This window comes from Acomys russatus, chromosome 3 (assembly GCF_903995435.1).
Source record: "Acomys russatus chromosome 3, mAcoRus1.1, whole genome shotgun sequence".
Taxonomy (NCBI): domain Eukaryota; kingdom Metazoa; phylum Chordata; class Mammalia; order Rodentia; family Muridae; genus Acomys; species Acomys russatus.
Genome location: NC_067139.1, coordinates 60,879,090 through 60,896,393, shown reverse-complemented (window position 1 = coordinate 60,896,393; position 17,304 = coordinate 60,879,090). Strand labels below are relative to the sequence as shown.

General features: G+C 41.7%; 1 protein-coding gene across 1 annotated transcript; it reads right to left on the bottom strand.

Moving 5' to 3' along the window:
* Nucleotides 1-1,406: 1,406 nt before the first annotated feature.
* On the bottom strand, nt 1,407-15,380 carry Ncoa4 (nuclear receptor coactivator 4). The gene is made up of 10 exons (XM_051143328.1): nt 15,285-15,380; nt 8,474-8,628; nt 6,982-7,122; nt 6,718-6,806; nt 6,411-6,519; nt 5,852-5,941; nt 4,522-4,665; nt 2,255-3,268; nt 1,799-1,993; nt 1,407-1,412 (listed from the first exon to the last, which is right to left on the bottom strand). Exons 2-10 carry the CDS (start codon nt 8,612-8,614, stop codon nt 1,407-1,409), a joined length of 1,929 nt encoding a protein of 642 aa, XP_050999285.1. The 5' UTR covers nt 8,615-8,628; nt 15,285-15,380.
* Between the last annotated feature and the right edge of the window lie 1,924 nt (nt 15,381-17,304).

Here is a 17,304-nt window from a genome sequence, read left to right as displayed (position 1 = left end):
ACAACTGTGATGTGGCTATTATGCTTTTAATGGAGATAGAAAACATCAATGCAAAAGAATGCTTTATGTATCATTAGCATAATGATTAACTTGTGTTTTAATAATGTGAAATACAGTGTGTTAGACCTCAAAAAAGAAACTACAAAGTTCCTTGCAACCCAAAATGTTGGAAAGGCTCCTTAAATTGTTTTTACCCCCCAACTTTATAATACTCAGTGGCATCTGGGGGACATAAGAAAATATGAGGCTCTTTTTAGCTGTGATTCAGAGCTTTAGTAAAGCTGTATGGTATGTCATCACTATGGAACCATATAGTCTTCTCCAAAGTACTTCCAATAGCATAGGCAGTTCAGAGGCTTAATAGTTCCAAGCATAGAAAGCTAAGTTATCTTGGAGAATTGTAAAACATAAATCCTGTTACTCTCCTACTTCAGAAAAACTTTCTAAATGTAGGCATCACTCAAGGACATCAGTTCTATGAAGTTTCAATAAACGCTCCAAGGCACAAGTGTTGAGCACAGCCTGTTAGTCAAGATGTCACTGCGCCATACTTTGGAGGTTCAGGATGCTGTGCTTGAAGTGACAGGACATTGACTTTATCCCTAGTTGAGAGCACCAGGTGTCAAGCTCAGCTTCCATTCACACAGGATGCACCAATAAATCCTTAGGGTGATGAGTGGCTCAGGTACTACACTCCTAACATTTGCCTTTCTGCTTTAGTTGGTCTAGGGGCTCTGGCTGCTCTAAGAATGGTCTTGAAACTATTAGTTCTTTTCAAAGAGCTTACTGGATACTCAGAAAGGCAACAATTGTAGTAGCTTAATTTCTTTCAAATGAAAAATGTTAGAAATGCCATGTAGGCTAAATATTTGATGGTTAATATCAAAATTTGCAATATAACTAATAGACATTTAGTGGGGCGGGGGAGTATACTGTATTGGCAAGGTTAATTCTTTGTGTGAAATATTCTGTATATCAACTGAACAAAAAAAAAATCATTTCAAACCACTAGAAGCTCATAGCAAAAGAAACAGCTAAAACACAATCAAAAGTTAGAAGTTTACTAACCTTTAGAACACATTAGCACACTTGATACAGAAATACCTCACTTTTAAAACTATTGTTTGTCATGGAAGCATGTAAAGGCGTGTGCACTGGGATGCTGTTTCTAGTACGGGAGCCGATCAAGGTAGTGCTTCTGTAAGAAGGAATGAATCGCCTTACCATCAAGCCTCTTTCACAGACTAACTCATAATTTATGATTTCACTAGTTCAAAACTAAGCAGGAAAGGAACTAAGCTGACTAGTCAGGCCTGGAATACACAATGGTTGGCAAGTCGCAGTCACTCAGCTCAAAGGTGTGCGGTAATCTGCAGGAGAGCTGCTAGTTCTAGTAGTCCATCCTTTCACATCTGTAAAGAAAAGCCCACACACGTGTCAGTTTATGGCTGACAGCAAAATTCTTCCCACCTTGAAATGGACTCAGGTCTTAAGCCACCACAATTCATGAGGGGATAAGAAAATTGTGGGCAGATAAGGTTCAATTTTTTTTTAAGTTTATTGTGTGTGTGTCGCATATGGGGGCATATGTGCTATGATGTGGTTCTATCTGGGGGTCAAGAGTCCTTGAACTCAAAAGCCTGTCAGGCATCTTTATTTTGCTAGCATGTAATGATACCTTAAATTTAAGGTACTTGTATTCTTGTACAGATTAACAGGGATGTGGTTCGGGGGGAAGCATAAGTTGGTAAGAAGAAAACATTATGAGCCACTTTAATAACAACACTGGTGCAGGTACTTGCTGTAGAGGAGTTTGTACAGCCTGAGTCTGTCCGCTGGGGCAGGCACTCACCTGTAGAGGAGTTCTATACAGCCATTTATCTTTATCAACTTGCAGCTGCATACAGGCAAAGAGATCACAAACTGTCGGGAGGCCATAGCAGTCTGCGCGAAAGTTCCGTTCTTCTTGTAGGGGTGAATTAAGAAATACTTCCTACAAGATAAAAAAGAAGATGACTACCAGGGGATATGGGACTAAACTCCCAATCAGATGTAAAGAACAAAGTATTGTCTTTTTCAAGAACAAAGGCAGCAACTGTTCTAACAAAATAGGCTGGATTTTCTTCCTTATTGCAGCATGAAGGCCAAGGACCTGAGAACTTCACAAAGTGTGACTTGGGAAAATTACTACCTCAGCCAACTTTAGTAGAAATTAAAGTAGATTCAAACAGGGCAAATTTTGTTGTCTGCTCACCTGTGCCTTCTTTCGGAGTAGCCACTTATCTTCTCCAGAGGAGAAATGGCTGGGGTTTCCAACTTTCTTTCTTGGTAAGACCCAGTCAGCAGTGTTAAAAGAACACCAGGAAGAGGCCACAGAGCTTTTAGGCGGTTCTTTGACAGCTCTCTCCTCAGAGCTAGGCACTACCTTAGGACCTCCTTTGCATGTGGGCCCAATAAGCCACTCTGACAGGGAAGTGTTCTTTATGACTTGGAAAGTATCAGCAATTCTAGCAGGAGCCATTGCCTTAGGTGCCTCAGCTGGTTCTGTTAGCTCATTTCTGGAGGGGCAGAGCCACTGATTCAGGGACTCTTTGTGTTTCTCAGGCTCAGCCTTGGGTTCCATAGGCATTCCATTCTTGTCCTTTCCTTCTTTCTTCAGAAGCCATTTATACACAGCTTCCTTCTCACAGTTGTCATCACATACACACTCTGCAAAGCTTGTGCAGGGCTCGTTGGCTTTGCATACTTCCTGTACTTTACATGAGTCCTGATGGTTCTGGACAAGCCAAGCTTCAGTGCTTACACTGGGGACTGCTGGTGGTTTTTTGGCTTCCAAGTGGTCATTCAGGCATTTCAGATTGCCCAGGTTCTCAATCTCCACACCTCTGGGCTGGTTGCCCTGACAGTTGGTACAGGAGTCAGGCTTGACAAGCCAATCATTCACATTGTAGGGCTCTTTGAACACCTGGAATAAGAGTTTAAACTTCTCACTGGTGTCGCAGCTGCCATTTTCAGGCTTCTCCAGATCACAGGGGTCCTGGGGAGTCACCAGCCAATCAGACAGATCCAGCTCATCTTGACCAAGGAGCTCTACATCTTCAACCTTTTCAACTTCAGTAGAGAAAGAGCTGGTGCTACAGTGGCTGTTACACTTTGAGGAACTTGGTTTTTCAGGAATTTCTTGTTGATGACTATTGAGGAGCCAGTTTTCTAAGCCTTTTAGATTGCCCCAGGCATTGCTGAAGAAACTGCAGGCTCTGGTAGAAGTCTAAACATACAAGAAGTACCCAAAATTAATGTTTTATTGGGGGGAAATGCTAAAATAAACATTTACATGAAAATTCCATTTTCTGTTATAAGTATGAAATGGAAACTAAAGTATTTGTAGCATTGTACTAAATTGTAGAAAAGAGAACTAGTATTCTTAATATAATGCCTGTGTGATGCATAGGTCAGAAAAATCTAACAAACATAAAAATATTCAACTACTTCAAAAGCAAGATTGATACTCCTTGAAAATCAAAAGAACAACTACCACTAGGCTGGTGGCTGAGGCAGTGTGACTGAGAATGGCCACGCTGGGGTAGATAGCTGAGTGTCTGGTTTCCAGGTGGCGGGCAGTTGAGGTGCATCAGTGGGTGTAGGCACTGATGTTTCAGAAGCTCATGCCAGCCAGGTCCAGTGTTCATCTGTCTCTGCCTCCAACTGGCAAGTAAGATGCAAACTCAGCTACTGCCTGCCTGCTGCCACACTCCCTGCCATGACAGGTCATGAACTTAAGAACTCCCTTCTGAGATTGTAAGCAATTGCCCAATTAAATGTTTTCTTTTACGAGTTGCGTTGGACCTGGTCTCCAAGGCATGTACAGGTCCACGGCATATAGAAAAAGTAAGTTGGTGGTGAATAGCCCACTGATAAGAGTATCAATCATTAACTTCCTAAAAAGCTATATTGGCACAATGTATCAAAAGTCTTTAAAAGAGCAGGTAGACAGAACAGTAACCTAGGGATTTACTCTCAGGAAACAATAGCTCCTAAATATTTAGGGAACAGAATCTTAAGTTTTAGTCAGTTGAATTGTTTGTAATCAAACATTATATACTTACCAAAACAAATTACAGAATGACTTTTTGGTTTTTTTGAGACAGAATCTCTCTCTGCAAGCCTTGGCTATCCTGGAACTCACTCTGTAAACTAGACTAGCCTCAAACTCAACAGAGTATACACCTGCCTCCGCCTCCCAAGTACTGGGATTAAAGGCATGCACTGCCACCGCTCAGCACAGAATGATTTTTTACTTACATGTATGTACAGAAAATACTGTTAACAAAGTTGTCTTGATGTCATTTCACTTGGGACTATTGACATGTATTTTGCAAGATTTTCTTTCTAAACTTCCTATAGTGAAGTACTTTCACTATTGTAGTATTAAAGGTTAAAGGCATGCACATCTAGATAACACTGAAATATAAACTACTGTTAACCCAGTGTACCTCAGAAACAATAAAAGCAGCCACACACCTGACTGTTCTCCAAGGTCTGCTTTGGGGTGAGCCAGTCCTGTGGGTTGGTACTGGGTACATAAGGAGCCTGATGACCAATAGCAGGTTTGCTTACAAGAAGCCATTCACTTAGAGAAACAGCTGTGCCGCTCGATGCTGGCTTCTACAAACCATAAAAAATAAAAAAATAAAAAAAAAGAAACACCTAGCTGCTTAACAAGGCAGTATCAAATGCAAGAGAAAATTTACCAGAAACAGGAGGCCCGAGCACTCTAATATTACTACTAACCTTAAAAGTTACATGCTTTCTCCAGCCTCAATAATTTTTATGTTTTTCTTACTGGGCTGCTGAGATGGATCAGCAGGTAAGGACACTTGCCACCAAGCATGACTGACCTGAGTTTAATCCCCTGGATCCACATGGTCCTCTGACCTCCACACAGGCACTGTGGCCTGTCCATCCCTGCCATACATACACAAATACAATATTTAAAATGTATTGTGTGTGACAGTGCACGCATGCTATGGCATGTGTATGGAGGTCAAAGAGAAACTTTGTGGAGGTACATCTCTCCTTCCATCATTACACAGGTTCCACAAGTTACTCAGGTAACTTGAGCCATTTTGGTTTTTTTTTTTTTTCTTTTTTTTTTTCTTCCCTGAGACAGGGTTTCTCTGTGTAGCCTTGGCTGTCCTGGACTCACTTTGTAGACCAGGCTGGCCTCGGAACTTGCAGAGATCCACCTATCTCTGCCTACCTAAGTGCTGGGATTACAGACGTGTGTCACCACACCCAGCTCTTTCTTAAATTTGTTTTTGTTGTTGTTAGTTTGTTCTTTTTAAGGGGGGGAACTTGAGCCATCTTAACAATCCCAATTTTCACAATTATAAAACAAGACGAGGATGGTGGTGCACACCTACAATCTCAGCACTCTGGGAGGCCAAGGCAGGAGGTTTCCAAGTTGAAGCCAGCTTGGGCTACATAACTAGTTGTAAGTCAGACTGGTAGAGCCTGTCTCAAAACAACACAGCTGACTGCTAGAGTATTTTTAAACTCAGATGTCTTCAATCTTTTATTCATTTGCTTTTACAAATACATCTCTGAATTAGAGACTCTCCATGGAAGAACCAACGTCAGTAGCAATGTTTTTCTCATTAAATCTATAAAACAACCAAACTATTTGAAATTCAGTGCTTCAAGAAAGGGACAGAAGTGGATGCTTTTCACAGATAAACAGTGAGATATAGATAGATAGATAGACAGACAGACAGATAAAGATATAGATATAGTGACAAAAAAGAAGTAATAAAGTAATGACTCAATTACCAGAAACAAAACTGTACTTTACCTGCTCTGGCACCTGATTATAACCTCTTTTTTCTAGGAAAGGCCCAATATTGGAAGAGCTACCATGGGCCATCAGGTGCTCCGGAATTTGCTATAAAAAGAGAATTGTGTTATTTGTGCTATACTTTCCTATCAAAAAAAAGAAGAAGAAGAAAGTGATAGATAGATAGAAGAAGATAATTCTAAATTTCAAAATTATTGAGGAAAGCATTCTATTTTCATTGAAGTACTGGTCACCATAAATCCAACCACCTATGGGGTAATGATCAGTTTGCATTATCCATGTCATCATAAGAAATCTTCCCTATTTGGCAAGACCCACATAAAGCTATACTCAGCTCTTTATTAAAAGTCATTCAAACCATAACATTTATTTTTAAGTGTGTCAAAATATGTTTGAAGACAGGAGAGCTCTAAGTATTCTCAATGAGTCAATGACAATCCCCAAACTGCCAACCTACTGCTCTGACTTAGTCAGCCACTGCCTCTAGCAAGCCCCCATCCATGAGCTACAGACTTGAAAAGAGCCCTATGAAATAGTTGAAATTAACATTACTTACAATGGTCTTGAGGGATCCAAATGTGGTGATGGTCTGGCGCAAAGCAGATGTGTCTGCTTCGAAGAGTAGGACAGTTGAATCTTCAGGCTTAAGAGCCAAACTGCCCAGTCTACGAAAATGATAAAGTTTAGGTATTTTCCAAGGAATACCAGTATCAGCAAGTGTAACATTATATACAAAAAAGTAGGATGGTTTTACATAAGAATAGAAAGTTGAGTTAAATCCAACACATGCAATGCATTACAAATCTGACTTGCTTTATGCCTACTAGTGTAGACCAAAGTCAAAATAAGTGAAAAGTCTTTACCTCTCCAAGCACAGAGAGACTTGATTGGCAAGATCTTTGTTCTGCGTATACTCCAGTTGATGAATAAGACAATTGAATTGGCCCATTAACTACAAGAAAAATGAAGCTATCTCATCACAAAGATATTAAAGTACTGGGTATATCCAAAATAATATATAACATTTTAGATTGAACTTTTATCTGCCATATTAGTAATTCAAGGCAAAGAAAACATTCTCTGGAATCTCCAAAGCATACTCAAGTCAATTCTAGCCACCACCTTACCCAATAAAGCTGATGAGCCTGTTGCTGCAACGTCTCCTCTTTCAGCTGATAGATAAGATCTACCTGTTCGTTGAGCCACACCTCACGGCTCCGAAGGCATTCCAGGTGGCGACTTATGCAACTGTGAATTTGAGCTTTTACCTAGGAAATGCATAGTAACATAAACTAGTGTTAGAAGCCAAAGAATGACTCCATACAATGCTTATGTTCTTAAACTTTTCAGGGTCTTTTACTATGACAACTATGAAGGGTCTCCCCATTTCAGCATATACTCAAAACCTTGCCTACAATTTCAGTGATCCCATGAAGTCCTATAAATCCTAGTTAAAGAATCCGAGCCAAAAAGGTATAGCTAACTTCAAAACTCCTTCACTCCTCCTTCTGAGAGATCAGGCTTATTTTGGGTATCAGCAATAAAAAGAAAGAGATATGTCAGGGCTACTAATCCCCCTCAGCTTTCCATACAACTTTAATATACAGCCTTACAAGTTTATCACTGATAGACCTGGTGGCACACACCATTAATCCCGGCACTAGGAAGGCAGAGGCAGTCCATCTCTATAAGCTGGAGGCCAGCCTGGTCTACAGATAGAGTTCCAGGACAGCCAAGGCTACACAGAGAAACTTGTCTTGAAAAACAAAGAGAAAGGAAGAGAGGCAGAGCAGACAGACAATGAGGCTGGTCTATGTCCTTTTTCCCACATCCATGGAATAAGTAGTCTTTTATAGTAAACCAGAAGGCGAGGAGACCATTAGGGTGGATAGTATAATGGCTCACACTTTATCTGTATGCAAACATTTTGAGGGAAAACTTCAAAACTATAAATCACACAGGCATCCACATAAGTATATCCTACAAGTTCCCCTTTAGAAGAAGCTGTTTTCTAAGCAGAATGCTATTGGAAGTAACAGTTTTTATTTTGACATCCAGAATGACAAAATCATTTAGAAGCTACCATTTAAATCATGCTACCAACAAGCTAAATGGAGACATAATGAAATGCCATTTTTTATGTATCAAAAAAGTGCAGCTATGCTGGGCATTGAGGCACATGCTTTTAATCCCAGCACTGGGGAGACAGATGCAGGCAGACCTCTGTGAATTCAAGGCTAATCTGGTCTATACAGAGACAGTCAGAGCTATGTAGAGACCCTGTCTCAAAAACAAACAAAACAACATAAAACACATCTAAGCAGAATACTGCTCACTCTGTCTTTGTTACTCTGCATGACTGGGTACAAGAACCACACAAAGGAGCAATCTAAACACATGCTGAATGGCATTTTCCAAGTAGAGTCTCAGATTCTTCCAGCATGACTTATTTCCCTGTGGGATCAAAAGCTCCAACACATCAGGCAGAGGATTAGAGTTAAGACCATGCAGGACATGGGCTCAAACTCTGGGAGACACTGACAAATTAAGTCCTTTGCTGTGCTCCAGCCAGCCTTGTGATACAACGAGATCAAGGAAGAGAAAAGCGCAATAGCACACCTCTCGTAAGTTATCCTTAATTTGCTGTTCAGCCCGGAGTACTCCACCAATAGCAAGCTCCAGCTCCCGCCGTGCATCACTGCACCTCAAAAGTGTTTCTCTATTACTGTAGCAGCCACTCTGTTCCAGGGACATATTCATTCTTCTCAGTGTTCCTTTAAAAGAAAGAAATCCAAACACCATAATTACAATCCTAAATCATCTTTCAATCATGGCTCAAAAGGTTACTGCAACCAGTTCTCATTACTAACAACTCGGTGGTTTCCTACACATGTACTCTTAATACATAATGCCTTCCTTCCCTTCCCAGCCTCTTTCTACTAGAAAATTCTAGCCTGGCAGTAATGCACGTCTTTAATCACAGCACTCAAGAGGCAGAGGCAAGTGGATCTCTGTGAGTTCGGAGCCAGCCTGATCTATAGAGAAGAGTTCCAGGTCAGCCAAAGCTACAGGGAGAAACTCTATCTCAAAATAAGCAGAGAGAGAGAAAGCACACATGCTCTCTAACTATTTTGGGGACAATCTACACGTGAACACATGTATCTGATAAAACCCACCAGTGGTCCTGAATTAACAGAACACATACACGCTGGTGAATATGTTAAAAGAACATTAAGCCATGTTTGATACTACTTGGCTGTAATTCCAGCACTGGGTGAGGGAGGAGATCACAGCAAGCAGGGATACATAGCACTGGTTTTGAGTCTGTGTCTCAAAAACAACAAAACTAAAACAAAAGCACCAAAGATTAGTTTCCGGACTACAGATGTGGCACAATGTACAAGTGACTCTCCTACCACATGTGACTCCTTGGGCTTTATCCTACCACTGTAAGAGAATAATGGTGACAACAAAAATGGACTTGCTAACTGTTCTTCTGGTTCTAATTCTGTCATGGATTTTTGTTTGTTTTGGTGATAACATGAATAAAAAAAATGTGATAGTGAAAGTATAAAATCCAATGTGATGCTCCATTGCTTCAGAATTGCTATTCAAACTGTTCATTAAAAATAATGTAGATGAGAGCCGGACGTGGTGGCGCACGCCTTTAATCCCAGCACTCGGGAGGCAGAGGTAGGCGGATCGCTGTGAGTTCGAGGCCAGCCTGGTCTACAAAGTGAGTCCAGGATGGCCAAGGGTACACAGAGAAACCCTGTCTTGAAAAACCAAAAAAAAAAAAAAAATAATAATGTAGATGAGCTGGAGAGATGGCTCAGAGGTTAAGAGCACTGGCTGCTCTTCCAGAGCAGTCAATTCCCAGCATCCACATGGTAGCTCCCAACCATCTTAACACAATCTAATGCCCTCTTCTGTCATGCATGCGCACATGCAAGCAGAGTACTGTATATACATATTGATAAATAAGTCTTTTCAAAAAATAATGTAGACTTTGGGTATGATTAATTTTGATGTGTAATTTTGGATATTTGCAAGTATTTTATAGTAAAGTTTATAAAGATTTTTTTTTTTCAGCGCTGAGGACCTAACCCAACGGCTTGTGCTTGCTAGGCAAGTGCTCCACTACTACGCTAAATCCCCAACCCCAAAGATACTTTTAAAAGACTGAAAAGTTCTGTTCGTAACACACATGAAGTCATGAGGCATTTATTGATCTAAGGTTTAGACTGAGAGGTACTAGAGGACCCATGATTATGCTGAACAGCAGCTGCTGACCAATACTTTGGTAGAGCTTTAGTTGAAACCCTACTCAGAGCTGCATGTACCTGAATGTGTAAAGGAGATATTGAGGTGGGGAGGTTAAAAATGTTATCATAGGAGCTACAGACTTCTCTGTAGTTAAGAGTTCCCAGCACCCACCTAGGTGGCTTACAACAACCTGACTACAGTTCCAGGGGATCTAACGCCTTGGATATCCATATAACTGGACAGGCTGACACACATACAAAAAAAACTTTTTTTCAACAGATAGTTAGAAAACTTTTCTGAGAATAAATATGACAAAATAGTTTCATGTAATTTAGGTATAAAAGAGATTTCTAAAAAAGAATTTGGTGTGGGTAAGTACTGAGGGTTCCCTAATAGGACTAGGAGACAAGCACAAGTGGAAAGAAAAGCAAGCGCTATAATGAGATAAACAAAAGAAGGGTGTCAGTAAAGTGATGAAGCGGGTTTGACAAAGCTCACGGCAAGAACAATCTGGTGTTTATCTTGGAGAGATTTAGAATTAAGGTAAGGTTTATAAACACAGAAAAATCAAGCACAGAGTGTTTGCCTGGCATGCACGAAGCCCTCGGTTTGATGCTCAGCACTATATAAGCCTGATGTGGAGGCCCGTGCCTGTGACCCTGCACTCCTGAGGTAGAGGCAGAAGACCAGACACCCAAGGTCGTCTGATTGCCCATCCTCAGCTACACAGCAAGTAAAGCCAAGGATAGTCACAGCCCAAAAGAGGTAACCAGACCTGTTCGAGGTGGCTCTGGTTTTGTTTGTTTTAAACAAATGCCTGTTTTCTCTATTACTGGGATTGAAACATAAAAGGCAGATGTTAGAAACAAGATGATAGACCTGTCACAGAAACAAACTCCGAAACTATTTCCATGTACTTTAAACCTAATAAAGCAAATAGAAATTGTCTGCACTTGAAGGATGAAGACAGCTTGAAGAGAATTATCTGAGAGAGAGAGAGAGAGAGAGAGAGAGAGAGAGAGAGAGAGAGAGAGAGAATGCTTGTTGAAAGCAAATTCTATACTCTATTGGGTATTCAGTAAATTTAATTGAATGCATTTGTCACAAGGCTACTCGGTCCTATGATTATTAGGCTAGAAATTATTTCTGAGTAACATCTGGAGACATTTAGAAAAAGGAAGGAGGCCTCAAAACCATGGGGTGGGGGGGTGGGGGAATCTCCAAACAGGAAGGCTGTTTCGCCTAGATAAGCAACTCTGCAAGGACATGATTACTACCTTCCAACATTTGGAGACCTGTCTAATAGAATTTAGACTTCAGAAGAACCCCAAAAGTCCTAAAAGTCCTGAAGGCAATTACTTCAAAGAAGCCTGCTTTAGGCTCAGTAGCAGCATCCGGCTCAGTGGAGTCACAGTGGCTGGCTGCTCATTTGAGGCAAAGGGGCATTTTGGACTGGCACAGCATCCCCAAGACTAGGTTTCACATCAGGCTGAAAGCTGGACAGGGCCAATAACCTCAGAACTAAACTGTTAGGGAGGGGGAGGTGCTGGAGAGTAGCTTGATAGTTAAAGGACCTGCTGCTCTTCCAGAGGACCAGGGTACATTTTCCAGCATCCACATGGTGGTTCACAATGGTCTGTAACTATTGTCTCAGGGGGTCCTTAGACACTAGCCATGCAAGTGGTACAGAGACATAAATGCAGAAAAAAATACCCATACACATAAAATAATTTTTTTAAAAATTAAGAAGAAACTTATAGGAAGATAAAGCTCAGGAGGCTTTCTTACCCACTTCAGCAAGGACTCAGATGGAGGAACTTCTGAGTTCCTACCAAAAGCTCAAAGTTCAGGAAGTTTTCTAACTTCCCACTTGCTAAGTCTGTTACCTCAGTGTGTTTATCCACAATGACTTACAGAAAAAGGGTTTCCTCAATTGCATTTGTCAGAAGCCCTTGTGGAATTTTGCCTAACCCTGGAAACATCAGCTGTATGAATCTGTTTACATCTTATCTTGTAAGTGGGCTTCAAGTGTATTGGGCACACACTGTAGGGTCTTTGAAAAAAGCCTGCCAGCAAAGTAATATTAGAAGGTTTGGGATACCGAGTGTCACCCATTACCATGAGGTATTCCACACTGCACTAAAAGTTAGCCATGCAAGACCCCTGTAGCTCTCTTCCCAAATGACCTTACCTGGGCCAAACTTCTCAACTAAGTCCTCACTTGTATAGAATGCTACAATGCCTGGCTCTATGAAATTTTTAATTAAAATACTGCTTCCCAGTGTGGAAACCCCACAACTCTAGACAAGCCAAAAACACTCAAATACAAGTAGAGCAGACGATCCTACTAGATCCTTAACAGGAATCTTTGAAATCCGACCACAAGCATCTTCAACTGACCAGGAGTGGACATGGACAAAACACACAGGGGCTCATGACTGCTCTCAGTAGTCAGGAAGCTGAGGCAAGATTGCAGAGAGTTCAAGGCCAGTCTGAGTTACATGGTGAATTCCAAGACATCCTGGGCTACAATATGAGACTGTCTCAACAAGATTTAAAAGAAAAAAGAAAAAAGAAAAAAAATCCCCAGTTGGTTTTTCCTGTCAGCAATGAGAAGTTATAAGATTTGAGTTTACCACAGTTACAGTTTTACTATCTTTCAAAAAAAAATCATCTTGTTAAAATTCACAACCCTATCTCAGCCTCCCATCTTGGGTTATAGGCATGTCCCCCAGCTGCTGGCTGCCTACTCACAATTTCTTATAAGGCCGTCATAAACAACTCCACATAGAAGGCTGCACTGAGGAGCAGGGTATCTGTACATGAGAACTGACCTCTGCCCTACACACTATGTTACTGTTTGTGGGTTTGGGGACAGGATCTCTACATTGCCCTTGCTGGCCTGGAACTCTATACCAGACCAGGTTGGCCGATAACTCACAGCAATTCACCTGCCTCTGCTTCTCAAGTGCTGGGATTAGAGGAGCTCAATAGGCACTCTTTTACTGATTGCTACTGCAGTTAGGAGGTTTTGCTGAGTGACTGAGACCTTAAAAACTTCACCTGCTGAATGCAGAAAACAGTACCGAAACTGACAATCACTTTCCAGTGAGGAGACCTTGACTGAGAAACCGTTAGCCACTTAGCACTATGACCTTGAGCCACCGTTTCCAGTTCTTCCACATGATGTCCTCGTTAGGTGAAGACAATGCTATGTATGGAGACACGGGTGGTACTTCTTTAATAAATAGTTCCCCACTTATAGCTGTACAGTCTAAACCTTCTAATCCAGGTTTGCACATTTAACTGTTTTCTTCTCACTTTTAATTTGAATGTGTGTCTCATGTATTCATAAGTGTAAAGTGTGGTGGTGGGGGTAGGGGTGTGTAGGAGTGTTTGGTTTGCATAGAATTTGTGCACTACATATGTGCCTGGTACCTTAGAGTCCAAAAAGATTCCTGGAACTGGAGTTACAGGTGGTTGGGTCACATGAGTGCTGAGAAATAACCTGGTCCTCTACAAGACAATCAAGTGTCTGACCCATCTCCCCAGCCCCTAAATGACCCTTTTAAAGGGTCACAACCACAAGAGATGAGACTTAGATTTAGAATGAGAGTTCTCAGTCTATTCCTGTGTTAGCTCCTCCACCTTTAGAGTATTATAACCCATGAATTATGTTTACCAAAATTAGAGTTTACACCGAGCACAGTGGCACACACCTGTAATCCCAGCACTTGGGAGGCAGAGGCAGGAGGATCTCTATGAGTTCAAGGCCAGCCTGGTCTACAAAGTGAGTCCAGAACAGCTAAGTCTATACAAAGAAACTCTGTCTTGAAAATGAAGAAGGAGGAGGAGGAAGAAGAGTAGAGAAGAAGAAGAAGAAGAAGAAGAAGAAGAAGAAGAAGAAGAAGAAGAAGAAGAAGAAGAAAGATTAACATTTTAAGGGGTTACTATTATTCTCCATTGAGAGTCTCAATACATTTTAGTCTTGAATAAATTATTCGCAGTGTTCCAGAACTGTCTACCTTAGATGACAACTACAAAATTACATAGTACTGTCATGATAGGCTCAGAATAATCAAAATACTACCAAGTACAAGTGCCAAGCAGGATGGAAGAAGAAAGCCTTTAGTTCCAACCTTTGAATACAATCATAACCACTTCAGGTTTCATTTGTTGAGTGAATCAAGGTTTAATATAGATTAGATTAGATTAGATTAGATTAGATTAAACACAAGAACTTATTAAGTAGACCAAGCCTGCCTCTGCTTCCAGAGTGCGGGGATTAAAGGTCAGTGCCACCCACCTGGCTAGAGATAATCTTTTTTTAAAGATTTATTTATTTATTATAAGTATACAGTGTTCTGCCTGCATGAACACCGGTGGAGCACGACATCTCTTATAGATGGTTGTAGGACACCATGTGGTTGCTGAGAATTGAACTCGGGACCTTTGGAAGAGCAGCCAGTGCTCTTAACCTCTGAGCCATCTCTCCAGCCCCGACACTACCCTCCAGCTCTCATTCTGTGTCAGCTTGCTCTCTGCCTCCAAGAAAGCTGATTTTCCTGACAGTTTAGTCAATAAAGCCAAGAAAGTCCTAATAGACCCACAGGAGACACATACACACACGTGTGTGTATGTATGTAACAAATTTGAAATACTGTCAACTGAGTTGTTGAACAGACACCTACATGAGACCGTTTGTACAAACTTGCAGTGAAAAAGTTACCAATTTAGTAATAGTAAGTGGTATTGTGCAATTTTACCTTGAGCCATTTCTTGTCTTCACTTGTTCTTCTGTCAGTGAAAACTGGTTGTTGAATCACAACACACTATCTCAAAGATTATAAAGATCTTAAGCTGAGCCCACTTCAAATTCTTTACCTTCGGCAGCGCTCTAATCTGCTTTCACAAGTAGACCCCAGCACATAAACTCTAAGCAGTAACCGAAAAACGGCCGCACAATTCTGCCACCTAATGGCAAAACTAAGTAAGGTTTTTCTGGTTCAAAAACTAAAAAACTAACGGCAAAATTAAGCTAGAGTAACAGTGACTCAAACAGCTTTCTAAGCTTCCCGTTGCCCTTTCTAGGAGCGGCAGTAAGGCCGGTCTCCTAGGGCTCCTGCACGCAGGCGCGCTCTCCAGGCCCCGGAAGCGAACTTACCTGGCAGTCTGGCCCCGCGACAAAAACAACTGCGTGAACGAGCGACGACGGCCTTTATACTCTACCGGCCAGTCCGGCGCCGGGTGAGGTCACGCCCGCCCCGCATGCGTCACGCCTCCCTTCCCCCTCCACAAACACACCTGCTACCCCGCCCACTACTCCGCCACCGCAGCCGTAGGCTCCAGCCCTCAGCAGCCTCTCCAGCTGGCTCCGCCACAGTAAAGAATCTCTGCTGCAAATCACCAGCTACAGAGAATAAGACGGATTGCACTACCTTTTGCCGGCTGAGGGTTCACGCCAGAGCTATTTTGATTTGGCTGGTTTGAAGGGTTTGGTTTGGTTTCGTTTGGGGTTTTTGTTTTTTGTTTTTTGTTTTTATTTTCGTTTTTGGGGTTGTGGTGATGCACGCTATTAATCCCAGTCCTCAGCAGGCAGAGGCAAGCTCTTGTGAATTCGAGGCCAGCCTGGTCTATAGGGAGCGTTCCAGGACAGCCAGAGCTACACAATGAAACCCTGTCTCGAAATAAAAGAAAAAGAAACAGAAAGGCTCTTGCTGTGTAGTTAAGGCTGGCCTCCCCAAGTGCCCGAGGCCCCAGGAAAAAAATGAGCCAGGACATAGAAAGGGAAATGCCCCTCACCCTGGAATCTACTTTACATTTCCTGTCTGAGAGTAAAAAAAAAAACCTCCACGTAACTGATAATACCAAAATTGCCTACAGAGATAGAGCTTGTTTTCCTAAATGCATTTAAGAAAGGGGGTATCAGAAACAACCAATTGCAGGCGGTGTAGTGCTCAAACCTGTCATCTCAACACTTAGAATGAAACAGAATCAAGAGATAAAGGGAAGCCTCAAGCACAGAAGAATTCAAGGTCAGCCCAGGACACCTAAGACAGTTTCACCAAATACAAATTTAACAAAACCCCTATGCTTACTTAAGGCCAAAGTGTCCTGGCCTTGAGTTGAACTGTATTAACTATTCTCATCCCTAGCCCTGAACAACACACCATAGTTTCATTCACAAACACTAATTCTTTAGACCAGCTTATTCTCTTTTTCACTTCATGTTTGAACTTTGCTTACACTTTCGGCTTTGTTGTAAATTGCAACTTTTGAGCAATGCAACATAAAAAGTCATGGTAAACACGCGTGACACAAAACTCTGAAGAAGCCTTTACCCATGTCTTAGATGTCTACTGCTTGAACAAAAAGGCGTTTATCTCTTATCCCTACTTAATGAACTCATTAACTTTGCTTTGCTCAGACTAGTTCAGACATTCTTTCCTGAGGTGTGGTCAGGATCCAGCCTTAAGAGTGGAGGGAAGGGCAGCGTGAGCTGACTCAGGACACTGGAGGCAGTGCAGAGGCTAGGAGCCACAGGCACGGATTTTCTCTTTTCTAGGCATATAAAGTGACTTTTGTGAACATCAAGAGTAAAGCAAGAGATGAGTGTGGTGGTCCAGGGAAGTCAAAGCTACACAGAGAAACCTTATCTCGAAACACCCCACCCCATCCCCCAAAAAATAGTAAAGCAAAATCGTGAGAAAAGACTGAAACATCTCAGGCTGGAGAGATGGCTCAGTGGTTAAGGGCACTGACTGCTCGTCCAGAGGTCCTGAGTTCAGTTCCCAGCACCCAGGAACCACATGGTGGCTCAGAACCATCTATAATGTGATCTGATGCCCTCTGGTATACATGTAGATCGAGGACTCATATGTAAAATAAATAAATAAATCTTTAAAAAAAAAAAAAAAGACTGAAACATCTCTAGACAACAAATCCAGACACAGAGTCAGCACATTTTGAGATCCCAGTGCAAAAGAACGAAAACAACCAATTCCAAATAGCCGCTGTGAATAACACACTTAGTAAAGATACAAACACTGGATGAATGAGCAGCTCAGTGACAAATTCTTAATTTGTTAATGTAAATCTGCTGTCAAGCAAGGTAATCCCAGCACTCAAGACGCCCCAGCAGGGGAATCATGCTTGTCATCCAGGGCTACATTATGAGTTCAAAG